We start from the raw sequence: 22,566 nt of genomic DNA on the forward strand, positions 1-22,566 counted from the left end.
GAGTCAAACACTGTTTATTTAAAATAGATCATTTGTAACTTTGTAACATCTTAATTTCAAATGTCTGAATATACGAAACTATGGAAAATGTAGATATGAAAATAGAATCAGTTCAGTTTTACCACAAAGGAATTGTTAATAATTTTGAATAAAAATTGGACCGTCTCTTGGGAAAAATATCTAAAAATTGGATTGACCCAATGTTAAAATATGCAAGGATTTTAGAAAATCATTTAATGGGAACCAGAATTATATAGGAGTGATACATGTACAAACAATGCAATCATTGAAAATATCAATAGACTAGAGAATTGCCTAGATGGTCAGTTATTCAGTACAAATATAACATGTTTTAGTATTGTTGCTGATTGTTCAAACCTTGGAGTCCTGTTACAAATACCAAGAGTAAACATATCTGTCAATTCACACTTTTTGTGAATAAATATTCTGGAAGCTAGTTTCCAAAGTACTATTACTATATTTGAAAAAGAAAATATACATGTATAACCATTAAAAGATATGATCCAAACACTTCTTGTAATGTAATATATAATTCACAAGTTATCTACAGTCTCTTTTCAAACACATTCTTGTAATGTAATATATAATTCACAAGTCATCCTACCGTATCTTTTCAAACACTTCTTGTAATGTAATACAGAGGCGGATCTAGGCCCCCCCCCCCCCCCTAAATTTTGCAATAGTTATAATTTTATTAAATATTAATTTTAAAAACAAATTTCGATCCCTCTCCAAACCTCCCCCAAAGTTCCCTTGGCATTCCACCTCATGTTATTGGGGCCCCCCTAAATGGATTTTCTGAATCTGCCACTGTAATATATAATTCACAAGTAATCTACAGTCTTTTTTCAAATGGCTGTACCTTCAAAACTATTTGGTTTTTACAACTAAAATATTGCACATGCAGTTCTGTTCTATAGCTTAAGGTACATGTATTCTTCTCTTTTAAAAAAATAAAACAATGTCAAGATACTTTGGTATGGAATGACCTAGATTGATAAATTAGTTAATTAAAACAATTAATATATAGATATAAAACTGGATGGATGTTTAGTAAAAATTATGGATGCATGGATTGAAGAAAGAAAGAAAGAAAGAATATAAGATTTGTAATACTTTTTTATTATGCATGTAGGAATGTATTTACATGTACATGGTGTATATTATTATGACAATGAATTATTCACAGTACATTTCAATGAATCATTTAACTTCCATCTCAGTGAATGCATTATTCAAGTTGCATCACAAAGGATCCTTCAAGTTCTGAGTACATCTGTTGAGTTAAATAAAAAAATATATCTTAATATAGCTACATGCCTTGTATTTTATTATGCGGCACACAGAAACATAACATTTGCATATTCCTCTTAGTAAAATTGTTAATATTGCCATAGAAACATGATGTCACGGTGTCTTCAGATTTCTGTATGATGCATACCAACCAACCAGTCTCCCCAGCTGATGTTATACAAGAACAAAGCATAAAAGACAAAAGACCAATCTTTCTTCCAACTATACTCTTAAAAAAAAGAAACGCAAAAGGGTACAAATGGGTTATAACTCCGATTTTATGTTTCCTACCGGTTCATGCTTTGTGAATATAAGGTCATTGCATGTCCCAAACACATTCCCATGGTTACATTCGATAAAACGCAGCTACTGTACAATAAAGTTCCAAAATGTGAATATTCGCAAAAACGCAGCCACGTGCAAACCATGTCACCACTGCACGTGCGTTGTCTGCACGTGCAACATGAACACCGACAGTATAAAAGTGCAGGGTGTTCGCTTGCCTGGCCTCTGTATCTGGCCGACAGTTGACAATCCAGGACATGCCACGTCTCAGTGAACCGCAGAGAAACAATGCCATCGGCCGACTAGACGCAGGCGAATCCAGAACGGCCGTTGCCAGGGCATTCCATGTGTCCCCAAGCACCATCTCCAGACTGTGGGACCGTTACCAGCAACATGGATCAACACGTGACCTCCCTAGATCCGGTCGACCACGGGTCACTACCCCCGGGCAGGACCGCTACATCCGGGTACGCCACCTTCGGGAACGATTGACTACTGCCACCTCCACAGCCACAGCAATACCAGGTTTGCGCAGGATATCCGACCAGACCGTACGGAACCGCCTACGTGAGGTAGGAATTCGTGCCAGACGTCCAGTTCGAGGTGTCATCTTAACACCACAACACCGTCGACTCCGACTGCAGTGGTGCCAGATTCATCGACAATGGCCTCAACTGCGATGGAGACAGGTGTGGTTCAGTGACGAGTCCCGATTTCTGCTCCGACGTCATGATGGAAGATGTCGCGTGTATAGGCGTCGTGGTGAACGTTATGCGGCAAACTGCGTGCAGGAAGTGGACAGATTCGGCGGGGGTAGTGTCATGTTGTGGGCAGCCATCTCACACACTGGCAGAACTGACCTGGTCCACGTGCAGGGCAACCTGAATGCACAGGGCTACATTGACCAGATCCTCCGGCCACACATCGTTCCAGTTATGGCCAACGCCAACGCAGTGTTCCAACATGACAACGCCAGGCCTCACACAGCACGTCTCACAACGGCTTTCCTACAGAACAACGACATTAATGTCCTTCCTTGGCCATCGATATCACCGGATTTGAACCCAATTGAGCATCTATGGGACGAGTTGGACCGACACCTCCGACAGCGACAACCACAGCCCCAGACCCTGCCTGAGCTGGCAGCAGCCTTGCAGGCCGAGTGGGCCACCATCCCCCGGGACGTCGTCCGTACTCTGGTTGCTTCAATGGGCAGGCAGTGCCAGGCAGTTGTCAACACACGCGGAGGCCACACCCGGTATTGACTCCAGATGACCTTGACCTTGGTGGTGTGTCCTATCACTTACTCACAATGGACTAGAGTGAATTGTGAACAATCCTGCAACATTTGGTAATTATCGGACTCACCATTCAATAATTAAATCAATTCTCCAAATGTTACGACAATGTGGTTTTGCGTTTCTTCTTTTGAAGAGTATATATATATACATGTATATGTGGCTGCTGCTGCTATATCTTGACATTTTAATAGATTGTCATTGTCTTGAACTTACAGAATCATGTTTTATTTTCAATTATGCATGCAGGTCTGCAGCTGATGCTGCACCTTTGATTGCACGATGATGCTGCAAACTATTCATAGCTACAATTGCATGTTACTTATAGGTTGACAAATTCCAATTTACCACAGCATCAAAAGAACATGTCTGTTTATAGATGAGCACATGCCATGTCTTGTAATAGACATTTTGATAAATAACCTGGATACATGCAGATTGGATATTGTACTCCTGCTGCTGCTTTGCATGTTCTGTTGCTATAAACAAGGAGTCTTTGTTAGAAGACTATGTATATGTGTGAACATTCAGTCAGGTTGTAATTGGTTGTAGTTCCAGATTTACCGGCCTCGGTGGTGTCATGGCATGCCATCGGTCTACAGGCTGGTAGGTACTGGGTTCGGATCCCAGTCGAGGCATGGAATTTTTAATCCAGATACCGACTCCAAACCCTGAGTGAGTGCTCCGCAAGGCTCAATGGGTAGGTGTAAACCACTTGCACCAACCAGTGATCCATAACTGGTTCAACAAAGGCCATGGTTTGTGCTATCCTGCCTGTGGGAAGCGCAAATAAAAGATCCCTTGCTGCCTGTCATAAAAGAGTAGCCTATGTGGCGACAGTGGGTTTCCTCTAAACACATCTGTGTGGTCCTTAACCATATGTCTGACGCCATATAACCGTAAATAAAATGTGTTGAGTGCGTCGTTAAATAAAACACTTCTTTCTTTCTAGTTCCAGATTTATGAAATCATATTTGAAAGCAGCATTTTACACACCTACCTACATGTATATGAAATAGTCATAGATTAAAGTATTGGCGTTGGATTGTTAGAACCCCAAAAATATATAGTCAGTCCCTAATTATCAGAACAAAATATACTTACCTCGATTTTTGTATTGTATTGTACTTTTCCACAAAGCTCTTTACACTGGTTTTACATAATTACATTATTTTTATTTTTAATATCAATAATCGTATTTATATACTTAACTTTCTTTGACCGACAGCCGATGTGTATTTTTGTGCTGAAGTGTTGTGAAACAGTCCTTTATTCGCTCTTGTGCAAAGTTCCAAAATTGATGTGGTAATGTGTTGTTGGGTTTTTCTTCTTTTATTTTTTTTTTTTTTTTTTTTATGTAAATGTTGACATGCAAGGGTTAAAATTGATGTGCACACTGACCAGAGACCATTAATATATTTGTTTTGCCCTTATAGGTTCATTATCATGGTTGCTTTTGCTATATTGTAATATTTTTATATTTTAAATTTTATTTGTGACAAATGACTACAATTAATGATTTCTTTTAGTCTGCATAATTATCTTGAGAATTCCAAAATTAGAATATTCTGCTACTCAGTGTAAACAGTGGATGCCTCAAGAATCATGACTAAAAATTGGGGGGGTGGGTGGGGGACAGAAAATCCATCAAATTTTCAGCCAGTTTTTGCGATTAAATAATATTTGGGGGGCACTATACACATTTTGCCTTTGGTTTAATATCAGAAATTAGGGCACCAAGGCATGTTGGCCAAGGTAAACTTTTCCTCCAAAAGAGAGACACGTTAGTTTTGTTTAATGACACCACTAGAGCACATTAATAGGCTATTGGATGTCAGACATTTGGTATTTCTGACATAGTCTAAGAGAGGAAACCTGCTACATTTTCCCATTAGTATCAAGGGCTCTTTTTTATAAATGCACAATCCCACAGACAGGATAGCACACACCACAGCCTTTGATGTACCAGTCATGGTGCACTGGCTGAAGTGAGAAAAAGGGAGGCACAAAGGCAATTTCTATCAAATATGATTGCACTCTAATGCCTTGATCTTTATCCTATGCAATTTGTTGGAAATGGCCCGAGGCCTTCTATCATATTACCAATGATAAGTTTACTATCCGACATACATTGTATACAGCATATATGGCATGTGTGGGAAAGCGACAGTGACAAACCTATTACGGCACCACAACATTTTTCTTGCCATCGACAACATCTAACTTTTAGGGCACATACAGCACCAAGTAAGGAGGGTTACCAGGGCATCTGCTGTCATTGCCTTGGTAAAATTCGAAACCCTGCTTTAACATTATATGGATACAGCGATAACTAAAATATCTGATGATCATGCAAAACATTTATCCTAAAGATGAACACTTGGTGTACTCCAATTTAGTGTTAAATAAGCATTTCACTCTTTCTAACATTCACAAAACCATTGATCTTTCTTTCACACTGTAAAACCATTATACCTGTACAGTTACATGCTTGTGTTTGCCCCCGACTGATAATGTAGTGTCATTTTCACAGAGACGTCTTTGTTTTTCCTCATATTATTCTTATATTATAATTGTGTTTGTGTGTGAGAGAGAGAGAGAGAGAGAGAGAGAGAGAGAGAGAGAGAGAGAGAGAGAGAGAGAGAGAGAGAGAGAGAGAGAGAGAGAGAGAGAGAGAGAGAGAAAAAGAAAGAAGAGAAAGAGAGAGAGAGAGACAGACAGAGAGACAGACAGACAGACAGAGACACACAGAGAGAGAGAGAGAGAGAGAGAGACAGACAGAGAGACAGACAGACAGACAGAGACACACAGAGAGAGAGAGAGAGAGAGAGAGAGAGAGAGAGAGAGAGAGAGAGAGAGAGAGCCCTTTCTGTGTGTAAGGTTTGTTTGTAGGTGAATGTGAGTTTTCGTAGGTGTGTGCACATGTGGGTGTGTTTGATTGTGTGTCTATGTTTGTGTCCTTGTGTTAAATATAATTATGACAACCATTGTGTTGTTAAATATATACTCAATCAAAGTCCTGTTATTATTAATCATGTGTAGGAATTACACATTTCACCATCATACATACATGCATATATATATAGTTGGCATTAATTTGTGTGAAGACCTTTTAGTTCACAATTACATGGGTGACACTGCAACGAAACAAAACTAAATACTAGTCTATCATAGATTACTGTAATTGGAAATAATATGGTGCTGAGAGAAAAACATGTGGTTGTAACATCAAACAGGAAATCCTGATCATTTAATTTTATCAAATTATGCAAGATTTTCTTGGTTTAACAAGTACGAATGATAAAAAAAACACACGCTGAAATGTAATGCGCAGCTGCCCGTGTATTGCCCTTAAGTGCCAGGTTTCCTAATTGTGCAATGAACTGTAAGTCTTTAATGATCCTGTCCCAGATTCCCATTATTGCATCAATTGGGGAATGAATTAATGGCTTTCCATCGTCCGCAGATACAGAAATCCAGCATTTGTCATTTGGTACAATCTTAAGGGATATTATTAATTATATTGTGTCCAGTATAAGGAGGCCACCAAGCTGTGGTGAGAGCTATGTAATATTACTTCACTCAGAAGATTGTCTGGGAATAGCAGTGCTGCAATTGCCCTCCTTCCAACTGCCTTTGTTACAGGGTGCTGCCTTTGTTATAGGGTGCTAGCTGCCTCTTTGTTACAGAGTCCTGCCTTTGTTACAGAGTCCTGCATTTGTTACAGGGGGCTGCCTTTGTTACAGGGTGCTGCCGTTGTTACAGAATCCTGCCTTTGTTACAGAGTCCTGCCTTTGTTACAGAGTGCTGCCTTTGTTACAGGGTCCTGCCTTTGTTACAGAGTCCTGCCTTTGTTACAGGGTGCTGCCTTTGTTACAGAATCCTGCCTTTGTTACAGAGTGCTGCCTTTGTTACAGAGTGCTGCCTTTGTTACAGAGTGTTACAGAGTGCTGCCTTTGTTACAGAGTGTTACAGAGTGCTGCCTTTGTTACAGAGTGCTGCCTTTGTTACAGAGTGTTACAGAGTGCTGCCTTTGTTACAGAGTGCTGCCTTTGTTACGGTGTTACAGAGTGCTGCCTTTGTTACAGAGTGTTACAGAGTGCTGCCTTTGTTACAGGGTCCTGCCTTTGTTACAGGGTCCTGCCTTTGTTACAGGGTGCTGCCTTTGTTACAGAGTGCTGCCTTTGTTACAGAGTGTTACAGAGTGCTGCCTTTGTTACAGAGTGTTACAGAGTGCTGCCTTTGTTACAGAGTGTTGCCTTTGTTACAGGGTCCTGCCTTTGTTACAGGGTGCTGCCTTTGTTACAGAGTGCTGCCTTTGTTACAGAGTGCTGCCTTTGTTACAGGGTCCTGCCTTTGTTACAGGGTGCTGCCTTTGTTACAGAGTGCTGCCTTTGTTACAGAGTGTTACAGAGTGCTGCCTTTGTTACAGAGTGTTACAGAGTGCTGCCTTTGTTACAGAGTGCTGCCTTTGTTACAGAGTGCTGCCTTTGTTACAGGGTGCTGCCTTTGTTACAGAGTGCTGCCTTTGTTACAGGGTCCTGCCTTTGTTACAGGGTGCTGCCTTTGTTACAGAGTGCTGCCTTTGTTACAGAGTGCTGCCTTTGTTATAGGGTGCTGCCTTTGTTACAGGGTGCTGCCTTTGTTATAGAGTGCTGCCTTTGTTATAGAGTGCTGCCTTTGTTACAGAGTGCTGCCTTTGTTACAGAGTGCTGCCTTTGTTATAGAGTGTTACAGAGTGCTGCCTTTGTTACAGAGTGCTGCCTTTGTTACAGAGTGCTGCCTTTGTTACAGAGTGCTGCCTTTGTTAGTACAGGGGGGCAGGATTTAGCTCAGTCGAATGAGTGCTCACTTGAGGTGCTTGTGTCACAGAATCGAACCACCTCGATGAATCCATTCCACTGATTGGTTTTTTCCTCATTCCAACCAGTGAACCACAACTGGTCAAAGGCCATGGTATGTGCTTTCCTGTCTATGGGAAAGTGCATATAAAAGATCTTTTGCTGCATTAAGAAAAATGTAGCGGGTTTCCTCTGGTTACTAAATGTGTGGCATCCAATAGCCGATAGCTTTAGTGGTGTCATTAAACAAAACAAACTTTAGCTTGTTAGTACCGGAAATAATGAGGGGTGTTTTTGTTTGTTTGGGGTTGTTGTTTTTTTCGGGGGGGGGGGGGGGGGGGGGGGGGGGGGGGGACTAATTTTGTATAGGATTTTTGGGGTAGTTGGGGTGGTTGAGTAATTGATTTTTTATTTTAATATTATCAGTTACCCTGGTAATAATTTCTATAATTCTCTTCATTGATCAATGGATTTTTGTAATGTTTCTATGCTGACTATTCTCATATTTATGAATTAAAGTTTGTTTCAGTTTGTTTTGTTCAACAACACCACTAGAGCACATTGATATATTAATCATCAGCTATTAGATGTCAAATATTTGGTAATTTTGACATACAGTCGTAGATAGGAAACATGCTACATTTTTTCCATTAGTAGCTAGAGATCTTTTATATTCACTATCCCACAGACAGGATAGCACATACCATGGCCTTTGATACTCCAGTCATGGTGCACTGGCCAGAACGAGAAGTAGCCCAAAGGGCCCATTGATGGGGATCAATCCTAGACTTGACCACACATTATGCTAGTTCATTACCACTGTGCTACATCCTGCCCCTACTCACAGTTCTGCTAGATGTATATATTTATCAGTAATCTCTACTATATTCTCTGTCTGCTGCTCCTGGCCACAGACTCATCAATAATGTCTTGAGGTGACATAAAGACAGTATAACACACTCTTGCCCATCATTTGACAGTTTCTATATAATTGCTCTAAAATTATGGAGAGCCACATGGGAGTTGATCTAGATTACTTATTCTGCCATTACCCCCTGCCCCTCCCCCCCCCCCCCCCCCCCTCCATTTTTTGCAAGCCATTTACCTTTTTGTCTTGTATTATAAAAAAATTAAAGAACATATTTAGAAGACCAAAAAAATTAAAACATTGCTATTTTGCTCTTTAGGGCCCGTGTTTATAAAATGTTTATAGAGTCTGGATTAAAATATCCAATGATGTCACACATACAGTTTGTGTCTCAGAGTCTTATTAGATTCTTGAATCTAGACTAAACAATTTATAAGAGCCAGATGCTAGGAGGTTGAACTGGAAGCCAATCAATTGGATTCTGGAGTGTTTGGGGGGGGGGGGGGGGGGGGGGGGGGGCTTGTTATTTTGTGTGGAGGTTTTTGTGGGGGTGGAGTTTTGGGGGGATGGGTGGGTCGTTTATCATATTATTATCTAAACATGCTCCATATGGACTAAAGTTATAGTTTGTTTTGTTTAATGACACCACTGGAGCACATTGATTCATTAATCATCGGCTGTTGGATGTCAAACATTTTGTCATTCTGACACGTAGTCATCAGAGGAAACTTGCTACATTTTTCCTAATGCAGAAAGGGATCTTTTATATGCACTTTCCCACAGACAGAAATGCATACCACAGCCTTTAATTATCCAGTTGTGTTTCTCTGGTTGGAATGAGAAAAAAAAGTAATCAGCTGAATGGATCCACCAAGGTGGTTTGATCATGCAATGCTGGCACCTCAAGCGAGCACTCAACTGACTGAGCTAAATCCTCCCCTAGCCCCCACCCCCCACCCCCCACCCCGATATGGACTAAGACATGATGTTTAATCACACTGATAGACATCCTTGTTTAAAGGGAGGGTAAACTCAAACAAGAGCCTTATGTGTTGGAAAGATGCATACCCGGGCCACCAACACATACTGACACTTTAACAAATAAAAAACGCATAATTTTAGAGTTAATAAAAAAACCTGTGATTATTCTTGCTAACTGGGGGCAGCCAGTGTAAAGGGAACATGTTCCTCATATATTTCTGTGTTTACATTCAGACTAATGTGGACCGGCCTCGGTGGCGTCGTGGTTAGGCCATTGGTCTACAGGCTGGTAGGTACTGGGTTTGGATCCCAGTCGAGGCATGGGATTTTTAATCCAGATACCAACTCCAAACCCTGAGTGAGTGCTCCGCAAGGCTCAGTGGGTAGGTGTAAACCACTTGCACCGACCAGTGATCCATAACTGGTTCAACAAAGGCCATGGTTTGTGCTATCCTGCCTGTGGGAAGCGCAAATAAAAGATCCCTTGCTGCTAATCGGAAGAGTAGCCCATGTAGTGGCGACAGCGGGTTTCCTCTCAAAATCTGTGTGGTCCTTAACCATATGTCTGACGCCATATAACCGTAAAATAATGTGTTGAGTGTGTCGTTAAATAAAACATATTTTTATTTTTTTTTTCATTTTGTTTAGTTTTTGTGAAGTCCGGTGGTATAGCTTGGGGCGAAGTGACGTCAGCTCCGTCCATCTTCTCTATGCACAGTGTAAACAAATGCTCTAATTTACGACAAGGCGCTTCACTTTCATCAACCTGATTTGTAAAACAACATAAATGACTTGATAGTATAATAAACTATTTAACTAAATATATTTCAGGTTACATCAATAGAATGAAATGGAGTTACAGTATTTTTTTTTTTTTTTTAAATCCAAAGAAAAAATGCATACTTAAATACTATTAGACCTATTGGTAGGGCTCGTTCGAGCAAAAACTACCACTCGCGATACCCAAGTGATACTTTTCTTTTCTTTGGGACGATGTAATTAGTCAGTTTTGTAATTTTAGATGGGAAAGTCTACTTAATCAAGGGTTTTACAGAATTACTTACAGTAATAAAGCAGGGTGCATGGTTGGTAATGTCCATTACAATTTGAGGTGTATCTGTGCTGTTATCACACAATACCCTGTGATCTTCATAAAAGAGGCACGTCTTTTTAGTGTGTCTAGACACAGTGTCTGGGGACCATCTGAATATGCATGTACACCTGCCAATCAGGAACCACAGAAAGGCCACGGAAGACCAATTAACCAAGACAACACTCCGATTATTGTTTCAGTACGTGGGTTAATTTATGTACGAAACATAATACAGTTATGTCAAAACTTTGACAATGGTGGTTTATTTTGTATTGAAAAATAATATATAATTGGTGCTGGCTTACTATGATGGATATAATTACAGAACATTGCGATGCATCTGCAAAAATTAGGTATGTTCTGTTTCTGCAGTTTGAAGACTAATTCCTGACATGACACGTTAGGTATTACGTAACCACCAGCTCGCCAGAGGGCGTATTCACTGGGATGGTACAATTTATAAGAGCCAGATGCTAGGAGGTTGAACTGGAAGCCAATCAATTGGATTCTGGAGTGTTGGGGGGGGGGGGGGGGGGGGGGGGGGTGCTTATTTTGTGTGGAGTTTTTTGTGGGGGTGGAGTTTTGGGGGGGATGGGTGGGTCGTTTATCATATTATTATCTAAACATGCTCCATATGGACTAAAGTTATAGTTTGTTTTGTTTAATGACACCACTGGAGCACATTGATTCATTAATCATCGGCTATTGGATGTCAAACATTTTGTCATTCTGACACGTAGTCATCAGAGGAAACTTGCTACATTTTTCCTAATGCAGAAAGGGATCTTTTATATGCACTTTCCCACAGACAGAAACGCATACCACAGCCTTTAATTATCCAGTTGTGTTTCTCTGGTTGGAATGAGAAAAAAAAAGTAATCAGCTGAATGGATCCACCAAGGTGGTTTGATCATGCAATGCTGGCACCTCAAGCGAGCACTCAACTGACTGAGCTAAATCCTCCCCTAGCCCCCACCCCCCACCCCCCACCCCGATATGGACTAAGACATGATGTTTAATCACACTGATAGACATCCTTGTTTAAAGGGAGGGTAAACTCAAACAAGAGCCTTATGTGTTGGAAAGATGCATACCCGGACCACCAACACATACTGACACTTTAACAAATAAAAAACGCATAATTTTAGAGTTAATAAAAAAACCTGCGATTATTCTTGCTAACTGGGGGCAGCCAGTGTAAAGGGAACATGTTCCTCATATATTTCTGTGTTTACATTCAGACTAATGTGGACCGGCCTCGGTGGCGTCGTGGTTAGGCCATTGGTCTACAGGCTGGTAGGTACTGGGTTTGGATCCCAGTCGAGGCATGGGATTTTTAATCCAGATACCAACTCCAAACCCTGAGTGAGTGCTCCGCAAGGCTCAGTGGGTAGGTGTAAACCACTTGCACCGACCAGTGATCCATAACTGGTTCAACAAAGGCCATGGTTTGTGCTATCCTGCCTGTGGGAAGCGCAAATAAAAGATCCCTTGCTGCTAATCGGAAGAGTAGCCCATGTAGTGGCGACAGCGGGTTTCCTCTCAAAATCTGTGTGGTCCTTAACCATATGTCTGACGCCATATAACCGTAAAATAATGTGTTGAGTGTGTCGTTAAATAAAACATATTTTTTTTTTTTTTTTTCATTTTGTTTAGTTTTTGTGAAGTCCGGTGGTATAGCTTGGGGCGAAGTGACGTCAGCTCCGTCCATCTTCTCTATGCACAGTGTAAACAAATGCTCTAATTTACGACAAGGCGCTTCACTTTCATCAACCTGATTTGTAAAACAACATAAATGACTTGATAGTATAATAAACTATTTAACTAAATATATTTCAGGTTACATCAATAGAATGAAATGGAGTTACAGTATTTTTCTTTTTTTTTTAAATCCAAAGAAAAAATGCATACTTAAATACTATTAGACCTATTGGTAGGGCTCGTTCGAGCAAAAACTACCACTCGCGATACCCAAGTGATACTTTTCTTTTCTTTGGGACGATGTAATTAGTCAGTTTTGTGATTTTAGATGGGAAAGTCTACTTAATCAAGGGTTTTACAGAATTACTTACAGTAATAAAGCAGGGTGCATGGTTGGTAATGTCCATTACAATTTGAGGTGTATCTGTGCTGTTATCACACAATACCCTGTGATCTTCATAAAAGAGGCACGTCTTTTTAGTGTGTCTAGACACAGTGTCTGGGGACCATCTGAATATGCATGTACACCTGCCAATCAGGAACCACAGAAAGGCCACGGAAGACCAATTAACCAAGACAACACTCCGATTATTGTTTCAGTACGTGGGTTAATTTATGTACGAAACATAATACAGTTATGTCAAAACTTTGACAATGGTGGTTTATTTTGTATTGAAAAATAATATATAATTGGTGCTGGCTTACTATGATGGATATAATTACAGAACATTGCGATGCATCTGCAAAAATTAGGTATGTTCTGTTTCTGCAGTTTGAAGACTAATTCCTGACATGACACGTTAGGTATTACGTAACCACCAGCTCGCCAGAGGGCGTATTCACTGGGATGGTACAATTTATAAGAGCCAGATGCTAGGAGGTTGAACTGGAAGCCAATCAATTGGATTCTGGAGTGTTGGGGGGGGGGGGGGGCTTATTTTGTGTGGAGTTTTTTGTGGGGGTGGAGTTTTGGGGGGGATGGGTGGGTCGTTTATCATATTATTATCTAAACATGCTCCATATGGACTAAAGTTATAGTTTGTTTTGTTTAATGACACCACTGGAGCACATTGATTCATTAATCATCGGCTATTGGATGTCAAACATTTTGTCATTCTGACACGTAGTCATCAGAGGAAACTTGCTACATTTTTCCTAATGCAGAAAGGGATCTTTTATATGCACTTTCCCACAGACAGAAACGCATACCACAGCCTTTAATTATCCAGTTGTGTTTCTCTGGTTGGAATGAGAAAAAAAAGTAATCAGCTGAATGGATCCACCAAGGTGGTTTGATCATGCAATGCTGGCACCTCAAGCGAGCACTCAACTGACTGAGCTAAATCCTCCCCTAGCCCCCACCCCCCACCCCGATATGGACTAAGACATGATGTTTAATCACACTGATAGACATCCTTGTTTAAAGGGAGGGTAAACTCAAACAAGAGCCTTATGTGTTGGAAAGATGCATACTCGGACCACCAACACATACTGACACTTTAACAAATAAAAAACGCGTAATTTTAGAGTTAATAAAAAAACCTGCGATTATTCCTGCTAACTGGGGGCAGCCAGTGTAAAGGGAACATGTTCCTCGTATATTTCTGTGTTTACATTCAGACTAATGTGGACCGGCCTCGGTGGCGTCGTGGTTAGGCCATTGGTCTACAGGCTGGTAGGTACTGGGTTTGGATCCCAGTCGAGGCATGGGATTTTTAATCCAGATACCGACTCCAAACCCTGAGTGAGTGCTCCGCAAGGCTCAGTGGGTAGGTGTAAACCACTTGCACCAACCAGTGATCCATAACTGGTTCAACAAAGGCCATGGTTTGTGCTATCCTGCCTGTGGGAAGCGCAAATAAAAGATCCCTTGCTGCTAATCGGAAGAGTAGCCCATGTAGTGGCGACAGCGGGTTTCCTCTCAAAATCTGTGTGGTCCTTAACCATATGTCTGACGCCATATAACCGTAAAATAATGTGTTGAGTGCGTCATTAAATAAAACATTTCTTTCTTTTTTTTCCATTTTGTTTAGTTTTTGTGAAGTCCGGTGGTATAGCTTGGGGCGAAGTGACGTCAGCTCCGTCCATCTTCTCTATGCACAGTGTAAACAAAGGCTCTAATTTACGACAAGGCGCTTCACTTTCATCAACCTGATTTGTAAAACAACATAAATGACTTGATAGTATAATAAACTATTTAACTAAATATATTTCAGGTTACATCAATAGAATGAAATGGAGTTACAGTATTTTTCTTTTTTTTAAAATCCAAAGAAAAAATGCATACTTAAATACTATTAGACCTATTGGTAGGGCTCGTTCGAGCAAAAACTACCACTCGCGATACCCAAGTGATACTTTTCTTTTCTTTGGGACGATGTAATTAGTCAGTTTTGTGATTTTAGATGGGAAAGTCTACTTAATCAAGGGTTTTACAGAATTACTTACAGTAATAAAGCAGGGTGGTTGGTAATGTCCATTACAATTTGAGGTGTATCTGTGCTGTTATCACACAATACCCTGTGATCTTCATAAAAGAGGCACGTCTTTTTAGTGTGTCTAGACACAGTGTCTGGGGACCATCTGAATATGCATGTACACCTGCCAATCAGAAACCACAGAAAGGCCACGGAAGACCAATTAACCAAGACAACACTCCGATTATTGTTTCAGTACGTGGGTTAATTTATGTATGAAACATAATACAGTTATGTCAAAACTTTGACAATGGTGGTTTATTTTGTATTGAAAAATAATATATAATTGGTGCTGGCTTACTATGATGGATATAATTACAGAACATTGCGATGCATCTGCAAAAATTAGGTATGTTTTGTTTCTGCAGTTCGAAGACTTAATTCCTGACATGACACGTTAGGTATTACGTAACCACCAGCTCGCCAGAGGGCGTATTCACTGGGATGGTACAAAACGGCTGCGCCTGTTATATATAATAGCTGTCACATTTAACCATTTTATTAATTAACTATATGACTATACTTGTTGATATTAAGCAATAATGTGCATTATATATCGTTGAATATGCATACTAGGCCAAATGCCTTAATTGTCCACTCCTTTAAGATGGGACGTAGCCTAGTGATAAAATGCTTGCCTGATGCACGGTCAATCTGGGATCGATCCCCATTGGTGGGCTTATTGGGCTATTTCTCATTCCAGCCAGTGGTATATCAAAGTCCATGCTGTGTGCTATCCTGTCATTGGGATGGTGCATACAAAAGATCCCTTGCTACTAATGGAAAAATGGAGTGGGTTTCCTCTCCAAGACTATACCGTAGGTCAAAATTACCAAATATTTGACATCCAATAGCTGATCATTATTAAATGTGCTCTAGTGGTGGTGTTAAACAAAACAAACTTTCTTTTGTTAAAACAAAACAAACTTTAACCTTGTTGTTTGTTAGTTTGATTTGATTGTTAGTTTCATTTCTACAATATGAAGTCTCATTTTAGGCATTTTGGTAGTTTTGTACTGTTTCTGCTTTTAATATTTATCATTCAGCAGTTATACATGTTTATATTAATTTTTCAACATTTATAAATTTCTGTACTGATTCGTTCATTAAGCATAGTTTAACAGTTAGATGTTGGGACTCATAGACTTTATTAATCATTACACAGCTAAACCATTGGACTATAAAGGACTTTATTAACTATTCAGTGCATATGCTTTTGGACCCATGAATACCAGGACAAGGTTTGTCATAATTATAACCCTTGCTCCAAAGAAGTAAGCAGAGTTGTCTATATGCTTTATGTGGTACAGTTTATTTTCTGTCTGTTCTCATTTATTACGTATTGTTTTCTCTCTTTCAGGTTTTTGGAGGTCGGTCTTGGACAGCAGGTCCCCAGAACCCCACCACCATTCAAGAGCCCCCATCGACATTCAAACGCACACCGAGCTTTGGGGTAGGCTTCAGAAAGAAGATGACATGTAATGTCTCCCCAAAGGTAATTCATTCATTTTCATTTTGACTTATTCTTGTTCTTATATCCAATTACAGTTCACACACGCTGTCCTGGGCACACACACCTCGGCTGTCTGAGCTGTCTGTCCAGGACAGTGGGTTAGTAGTTAATGAGAGAGAAGAGGATATAGTGGTCTTACATTGAGTTGTTAAAACTCGTTCTTGATGGGAGCCGGTACTGGGCTGTGAATCCAGTATCCACCAACCTTATGTCTGATGTGTTCACCACAACACCACAGAGCCAGGGTTCAAAGGTAATTAAACTATCAGTTTTCATGTGCAGATCAATTATCATATTGTTCATGTAGTCTGCATTGACCTGCAGCAGTCTGCGTGGTGGGTCGCCAGTGTGTTATACAAACCCACCAGTGTGTTATACAAACCCACCAGTGTGTTATACAGGCCATATGGAATCCACATGTTAATGTGTCAGGACTAACACTTGTCTTTGAGACTTGGACAGATGGGCATCTTGTATAACATGTTCAGGTACCACAAAGTCTAATACTGGTGTCAATACAGGGCTTTTTTTTCCTGATCCTATTTTCTGAGCTATTTGTTGCAGAAAGCAAGTGTTTATAGTAGCCTGGCTCCAGCATTCTTTGCCTGCCAGGCTGTTATTTCCATAATTGATGACACACTCTTAGAAGTATAATTTGACTATTTTACATGTATTAGAGAGTGAATTGTTCTGTTGCCATGTCAACTGTGTTATCCTGTCTGTGGGAAAGTGTATATTGAATATTCTTTCTGCTAATGGAAATATGTAATATGTTTCTTCTGAAAACTATATATACATGTATGAAGGAAGAAGGAAATATTTTATTTAACAATGCACTCAACACATTTTATTTACGGTTATATGGCGTGAGAGAGGAAACCACTGTCGCCACTTCATGGGCTACTATTTTCGTTTAGCAGCAAGGAATCTTTTATATGCGCCATCCCACAGACAGGATAGTACATACCATTGCCTTTGTTACACCAGTTGTGGAGCACTGGCTGGAACGAGAAATAGCCCAATGGGTCCACTAACAGGGATCGATCCTAGACCGACCGCACATCAAGTGAATGGTTTACCACTGGGCTACGTCCCACCCCACATATATGTATGTGTCCGAATTACCAAATGTTTGACATCCAGTAGCTGATGATTGATTACTCAACGTGCTCTATAGTGGTGCCATTGTAACTATAACCATTGACATTGTACCCACAGGTAAGTGTCAAGAGCTTCCTTTAAAACGCGGGGTGTATACATGGGATGTAGGTCAGTGGTAAAATGCTTGTATCGGGTGAGATGGGACACAGGTGACAGGAGCAGTCGCCTTCAGTGGACACTCAAACTTTTCCCTGTCTCATGCAGTGCCTCACAACTTTTACATCAAAGGCCTTCTTACCACCTTAATAATAGTTTGACTACTCTGTCTGCAAGAGGTTAATACCTATCGGTAATATGACTGCATGTATATGAATGTGTGTGTGTGTGTATATATATATATATATCATTTATTTTTTGATACATGTATGTGTTATATTTTATGTTGTATACATGTAAAGCACCTCTGATGTGGTCAACCCTATATGAAATAAAATATTTTGAATTTGAATACATCAAAGGCCATGGTATGTGATGTCCTGTCTATGGGAAAATGAAGATAAAGATCCCTTGTTGTTGCAGTTTGGTGGTAGCAGGTTTCTTCTGTCTGTTGACCAACTGTCAAAAATACATTATAACTATAGATGTCAAATCTCTTAAGGTTGAACAAACATTCCTTTGCCATCTTTCAAAGCTTAATAAGCAGTGCGCACTGTAATACTGGAAACATTCATGACGTATGTCCTGGTGTCGACACTGCAACCTGCTCAAAGATCTACAGGGCATGTTCTTTTGTTCCAGCCAGTGCACCACGACTGGTATATCAAAGGCTGTGGTATATCTGCTGTTCTGTCTGTGGGATGGTGCATATAAAAGATCCCTTGCTACTAATGTAAAAATGTAGGGGGTTTCTTCTCTAAGACTATATATGTGAAAATTACCAAATGTTTGACATTTAATAGCTGATGATTAATAAATCAATGTGCTCTAGTGATGTCGTTAAACATAAGAAACTTTTTCTTTTTTTTCTTTTTTTTAAATTTTGCTGAGGTGTTATTAAACAAACATTCCTTTCCTTTCTTTCAAAGCTTAATAAGTATTATTATCCACATAGTTCAAGATATATACAGGGATATTAACTAGTATGACATACATGTGTCGATCATGATGATTTCATGTGCACAACGAATGACCTAATTTTGTGAAGGGACGTCATAACATAATGCTGCTTCCCCAGTCTTAGCTCTGCATGTGTAATCGCTTACCAAAATGACGTCATTTCGTTACCTCCTATATATACATGTAATTACATTTGAAACACTTTGACATCATCCTAGCTTGTTATTCATAAAAATAATTAATTTTGGATAATGTGGATAATAAAGAAATTATTACACTCATGTCAGTACTCATGTAATTAGCCTTACTCTCGCTCGGGCAATACAAGAATCTTGACATTCTTTTTGTAAAATCAGTACGACACACAAGCTCATATAATAATCTCTATGTACACACCATAATATTGAAAACATTCGTGACGTATTATATCCTGGTGTCAACACTGCAAGTTAGTTAATGTCAACCTGCTCAAAGAGCGTCAGTGCATGTTCTTTTGTTCTCATCCCATCTGTTTGTCAACAGACGAACACATGTAACCCAGTGTTTTGGGATTAACATATTTATAACAGCACATGGAAGGATTTAACATGTCCTTACGCATTACTTGGCTGATCACAGGAGACCATATTGACAGGCTCTTGCTAAGCTGTGAAGATATTGCTTGCCAACCTGTTAAAATATGGTAATGCATTCAGTAACTCAAAACAAAGAAAACAACTTAATAACCATAGCTGAAAACAAAAATGGCTTGGAGCTGTTTCACGAGTCTCACTGTGGTGACTATCTGTCAAACAAACACACATCTTTAGATTAACGGCACATCTGTGTTCTCCCCTGAGCAGACATTTCATATTTCATTATTATCAAATTGGGTTCTGATGTAAATAGCAGGCAAGCCTTCATCTATGGTCACCGCGGGTGTTTATTTAAAGCGTATAATTTATCTCCCATCCTATAATATCTATTACTAATACAAAATAGAAACAGAAGTTAGTGTTTTATCAGCTGTGTTTCTAGACTCTGATAATCGGCATCATTCCTCACCATTCCCCAAAGACTATGTTATTTTTATTCCCAGTTTTGGAGACACAATTTCCCAATCTGAATGTAAATATATACTACTCAAAAGAAGTTAAGGGTCAAAAATATTTGTGCAAATAAAAATAAGCTAATATGCTAAAATTGTGACGACTAATGACAAATTATTTATTTGATGTCTCAAGAACAGAAAGCACAAAACAAAAAAAACCTTTGCTTGGAAACTAGTTTACTACCCAGATGGAGAAAGTCATGCACCCCCAAAAATGATGTTCACACATGTAGTAGAAGCGTCAGTAACTGGTGTAGCCACCATTAGCATTCACACACTCTTGACAACGTTGGCGCATGCTGTTAACCAGGCGTTGGAAATAACGTTGAGGAATCGCTTGCCATTCTGCAACTAATTGCTGAGCCAGTTGCTGGAGGTTGATGGCAGGGACGTGATGTGATCGAACTCGCCGCCCTAGTTCATCCCACGCATGCTCATTGGGTGACAAGTCTGGTGAATATGCAGGCCATCCATGTGCTGAACGTTCTGCTGCTGCAGGAAGTCGGTCACTACCCTGGCACGATGAGGTCTTGCGTTGTCGTCCTGGAACCAAGCTCCTGGTCCAATCCGCTGCAGAAGTGGAATTACAAAAGGTTGAACAATCTCGTTGAGATAACGCTGACCAGTCAAATTTCCATTAATGATGTACAGAGGGGTTCTGTGATTCATGGATATGCCCGCCCACACCATTACACTTCCTTCTCCAAATGGTAGATGTTAAACAATGTTAACATCAGCAAATCTTTCTCCTTAACAACGGTAAACACGAGCCCGGCCATCATTGAACTGGAGCAAGTACCGTGACTCATCTGTGAATAATGTCTCTGCCCATTGCCCACGGTTTCACTGGATATGACGTCTGCACCAATCAAGGCGAGCCCTTCTGTGACGGGCAAGTAGCTGTAGTCGGACTACAGGACGCCAACATCGCAAACCTTGGTCTCACAGACGATTCCTAATGGTCTGGTCAGACACATTGTTGCCTGTAGCAGCTCTGGGTTGATCACGAAGACGCCGTGGGGTCACAAAACGCTGTCGCAACGCCGTTATCATCAGGAAACGGTCTTCTCGTGCTGCTGTTGATTGTGGTCTTCCAGAATGGGAGCGATTCTGAATAGAATTAGTCGTCCTGAACCTCTGCCAGAGTCTACCGATAACAATTTGGCTTACATTTAGACGGTGAGCCACAGATCTTTGAGTGTGTCCATCTTGTAGCCAGCCAATGGCCCTTCCCCTGTCATTCAAACTGAGTTGTCGTCGAACCATCTTCAAATTTAAAGTGATGATAAAAGGAAAATGCTCATCCCTTTTATTGCTAAAATTGGCATGCATTGAATTACACTCATGCTAAGCATGTGCAAATAGTGCACGAGGTGTCACAGTGGGTGTATCGAAGCAGGTTGTCAGTTTAGTCTGACTATGTTTTTGCTTCAAATCCATGAAAAGGAAATTTGGGTTAACTTAAAAAGTTTCTAAAGATAAGGGCAATGATTGCATGCCCCTTAATAATGTGATGTCTTTAGTCCAAATGACAACACAAAGGTTAATATTCTAACCCTATCTGGCCTAAAAAAACACTTCCAAAAATGATAAAAAAGTTCCTTTGACCCGTAACTTCTTTTGAGTAGTATATAATTCCTGTTTTGTTGTTATTATTGTTCTATAAAGACAAATTTTGAAAACCATACAATGAAATATAACACTTGATAAACACCCTTTCCCTCGCCGATAACATTTCATGATGCAATATAGATATATTAATTTGAATAAATATAAGTACATGCACATGTATAGTATAGATCTTTTAAATTCTAACTTAGGTTAAAAAGATGTTTTTGAAATGAAACTGAAAATTCAAATTTTTTTGTAAAATGACGCTGAAATTCCCAAAGTCAAAGCCTTGAGCATCAATTAAGTCAAATTTTAAAAATGAAACACTCTAACTACAATTTTAATAAACTTGGTTTTTTTTGCCATCAACAGATATGGTCAACTGCTTGAATTAATGCAACTCGCAATCTCATTGCCATTTTTAACATGCCGTAAATAATTTCTTACAAGGAAATTCAGCAACTGTATGGTGTTAATTTTGCTAAATTAAACTACATTCAAATGTGACATAATTTGTGAATCAAGTACGTGTAAAGAAATTGTGAACAACAGCATGTTATGGGGAAGATGTATTCTAAATGTTTAAGAAATATTTTAAATTTTCTAGAGATTGCAGCTTTAACATTCGACTTGGTTAAAGAATGGAACAATTAATATTTGGTCTTAAGATTTAAAATGAAAAAGTAACCTACTAGCATAACGTTGGCTAATTTGTTTTAATTAGATTCAAGAAATATTTTTCACAATGATTAAGCTTTATTTGTATGAAATGAAATTCTAGCAGATCCGGTAGGAGTTTTGTTTATTTGATACGTCCCATCTCTTCCTCATGTTTATCACTTCTGGAGCAACCTTTAGTCATCACGGGCAGGACGTAGCCCAGTGATAAAGTGCTCACTTGATGCGCAGTTTATCTCGGATCGATTACCGTCGGTGGGCCCATTGGGCTATTTCTCATTCTAGCCAGTGCACCACGACTGGTATATCAAAGACTGTGGTATGCACTATCCTGTCTGGGATGGTGCATATATAATAGATCACTTTCTACTAAAGGAAAATGTTTTCTGGTTTCCTCTCTAAGACTATACGTCAAAATTACCAAATGTTTGACATCCAATAACCGATGATGAATAAATCAATGTGCTCTAGAGGTGTCGTTAAACAAGACAAACTTTAACTTTAGTCATCAGATTCCTATTTTTAAATCACACTGTTCAGCATTGAGAAATGTAATTTTCATGGGATAGCCACAACTGCTAATGATTGTGCTAGCTTCA

General features: G+C 39.7%; 1 protein-coding gene across 1 annotated transcript in view; it reads left to right on the plus strand.

The window, feature by feature from the left end:
- The window catches only part of LOC121383648 (1-phosphatidylinositol 4,5-bisphosphate phosphodiesterase epsilon-1-like), a 154,233-nt gene that overhangs the window by 93,911 nt on the left and 37,756 nt on the right, over positions 1 to 22,566 (plus strand). The window contains exon 11 of the mRNA XM_041513741.1: positions 16,219 to 16,353. Coding sequence (XP_041369675.1) covers positions 16,219 to 16,353 — 135 coding nt within the window. The remainder of the gene's footprint in view (positions 1 to 16,218; positions 16,354 to 22,566) is intronic.

Source organism: Gigantopelta aegis, chromosome 10 (genome assembly GCF_016097555.1).
Source record: "Gigantopelta aegis isolate Gae_Host chromosome 10, Gae_host_genome, whole genome shotgun sequence".
Taxonomy (NCBI): Eukaryota; Metazoa; Mollusca; class Gastropoda; order Neomphalida; family Peltospiridae; genus Gigantopelta; species Gigantopelta aegis.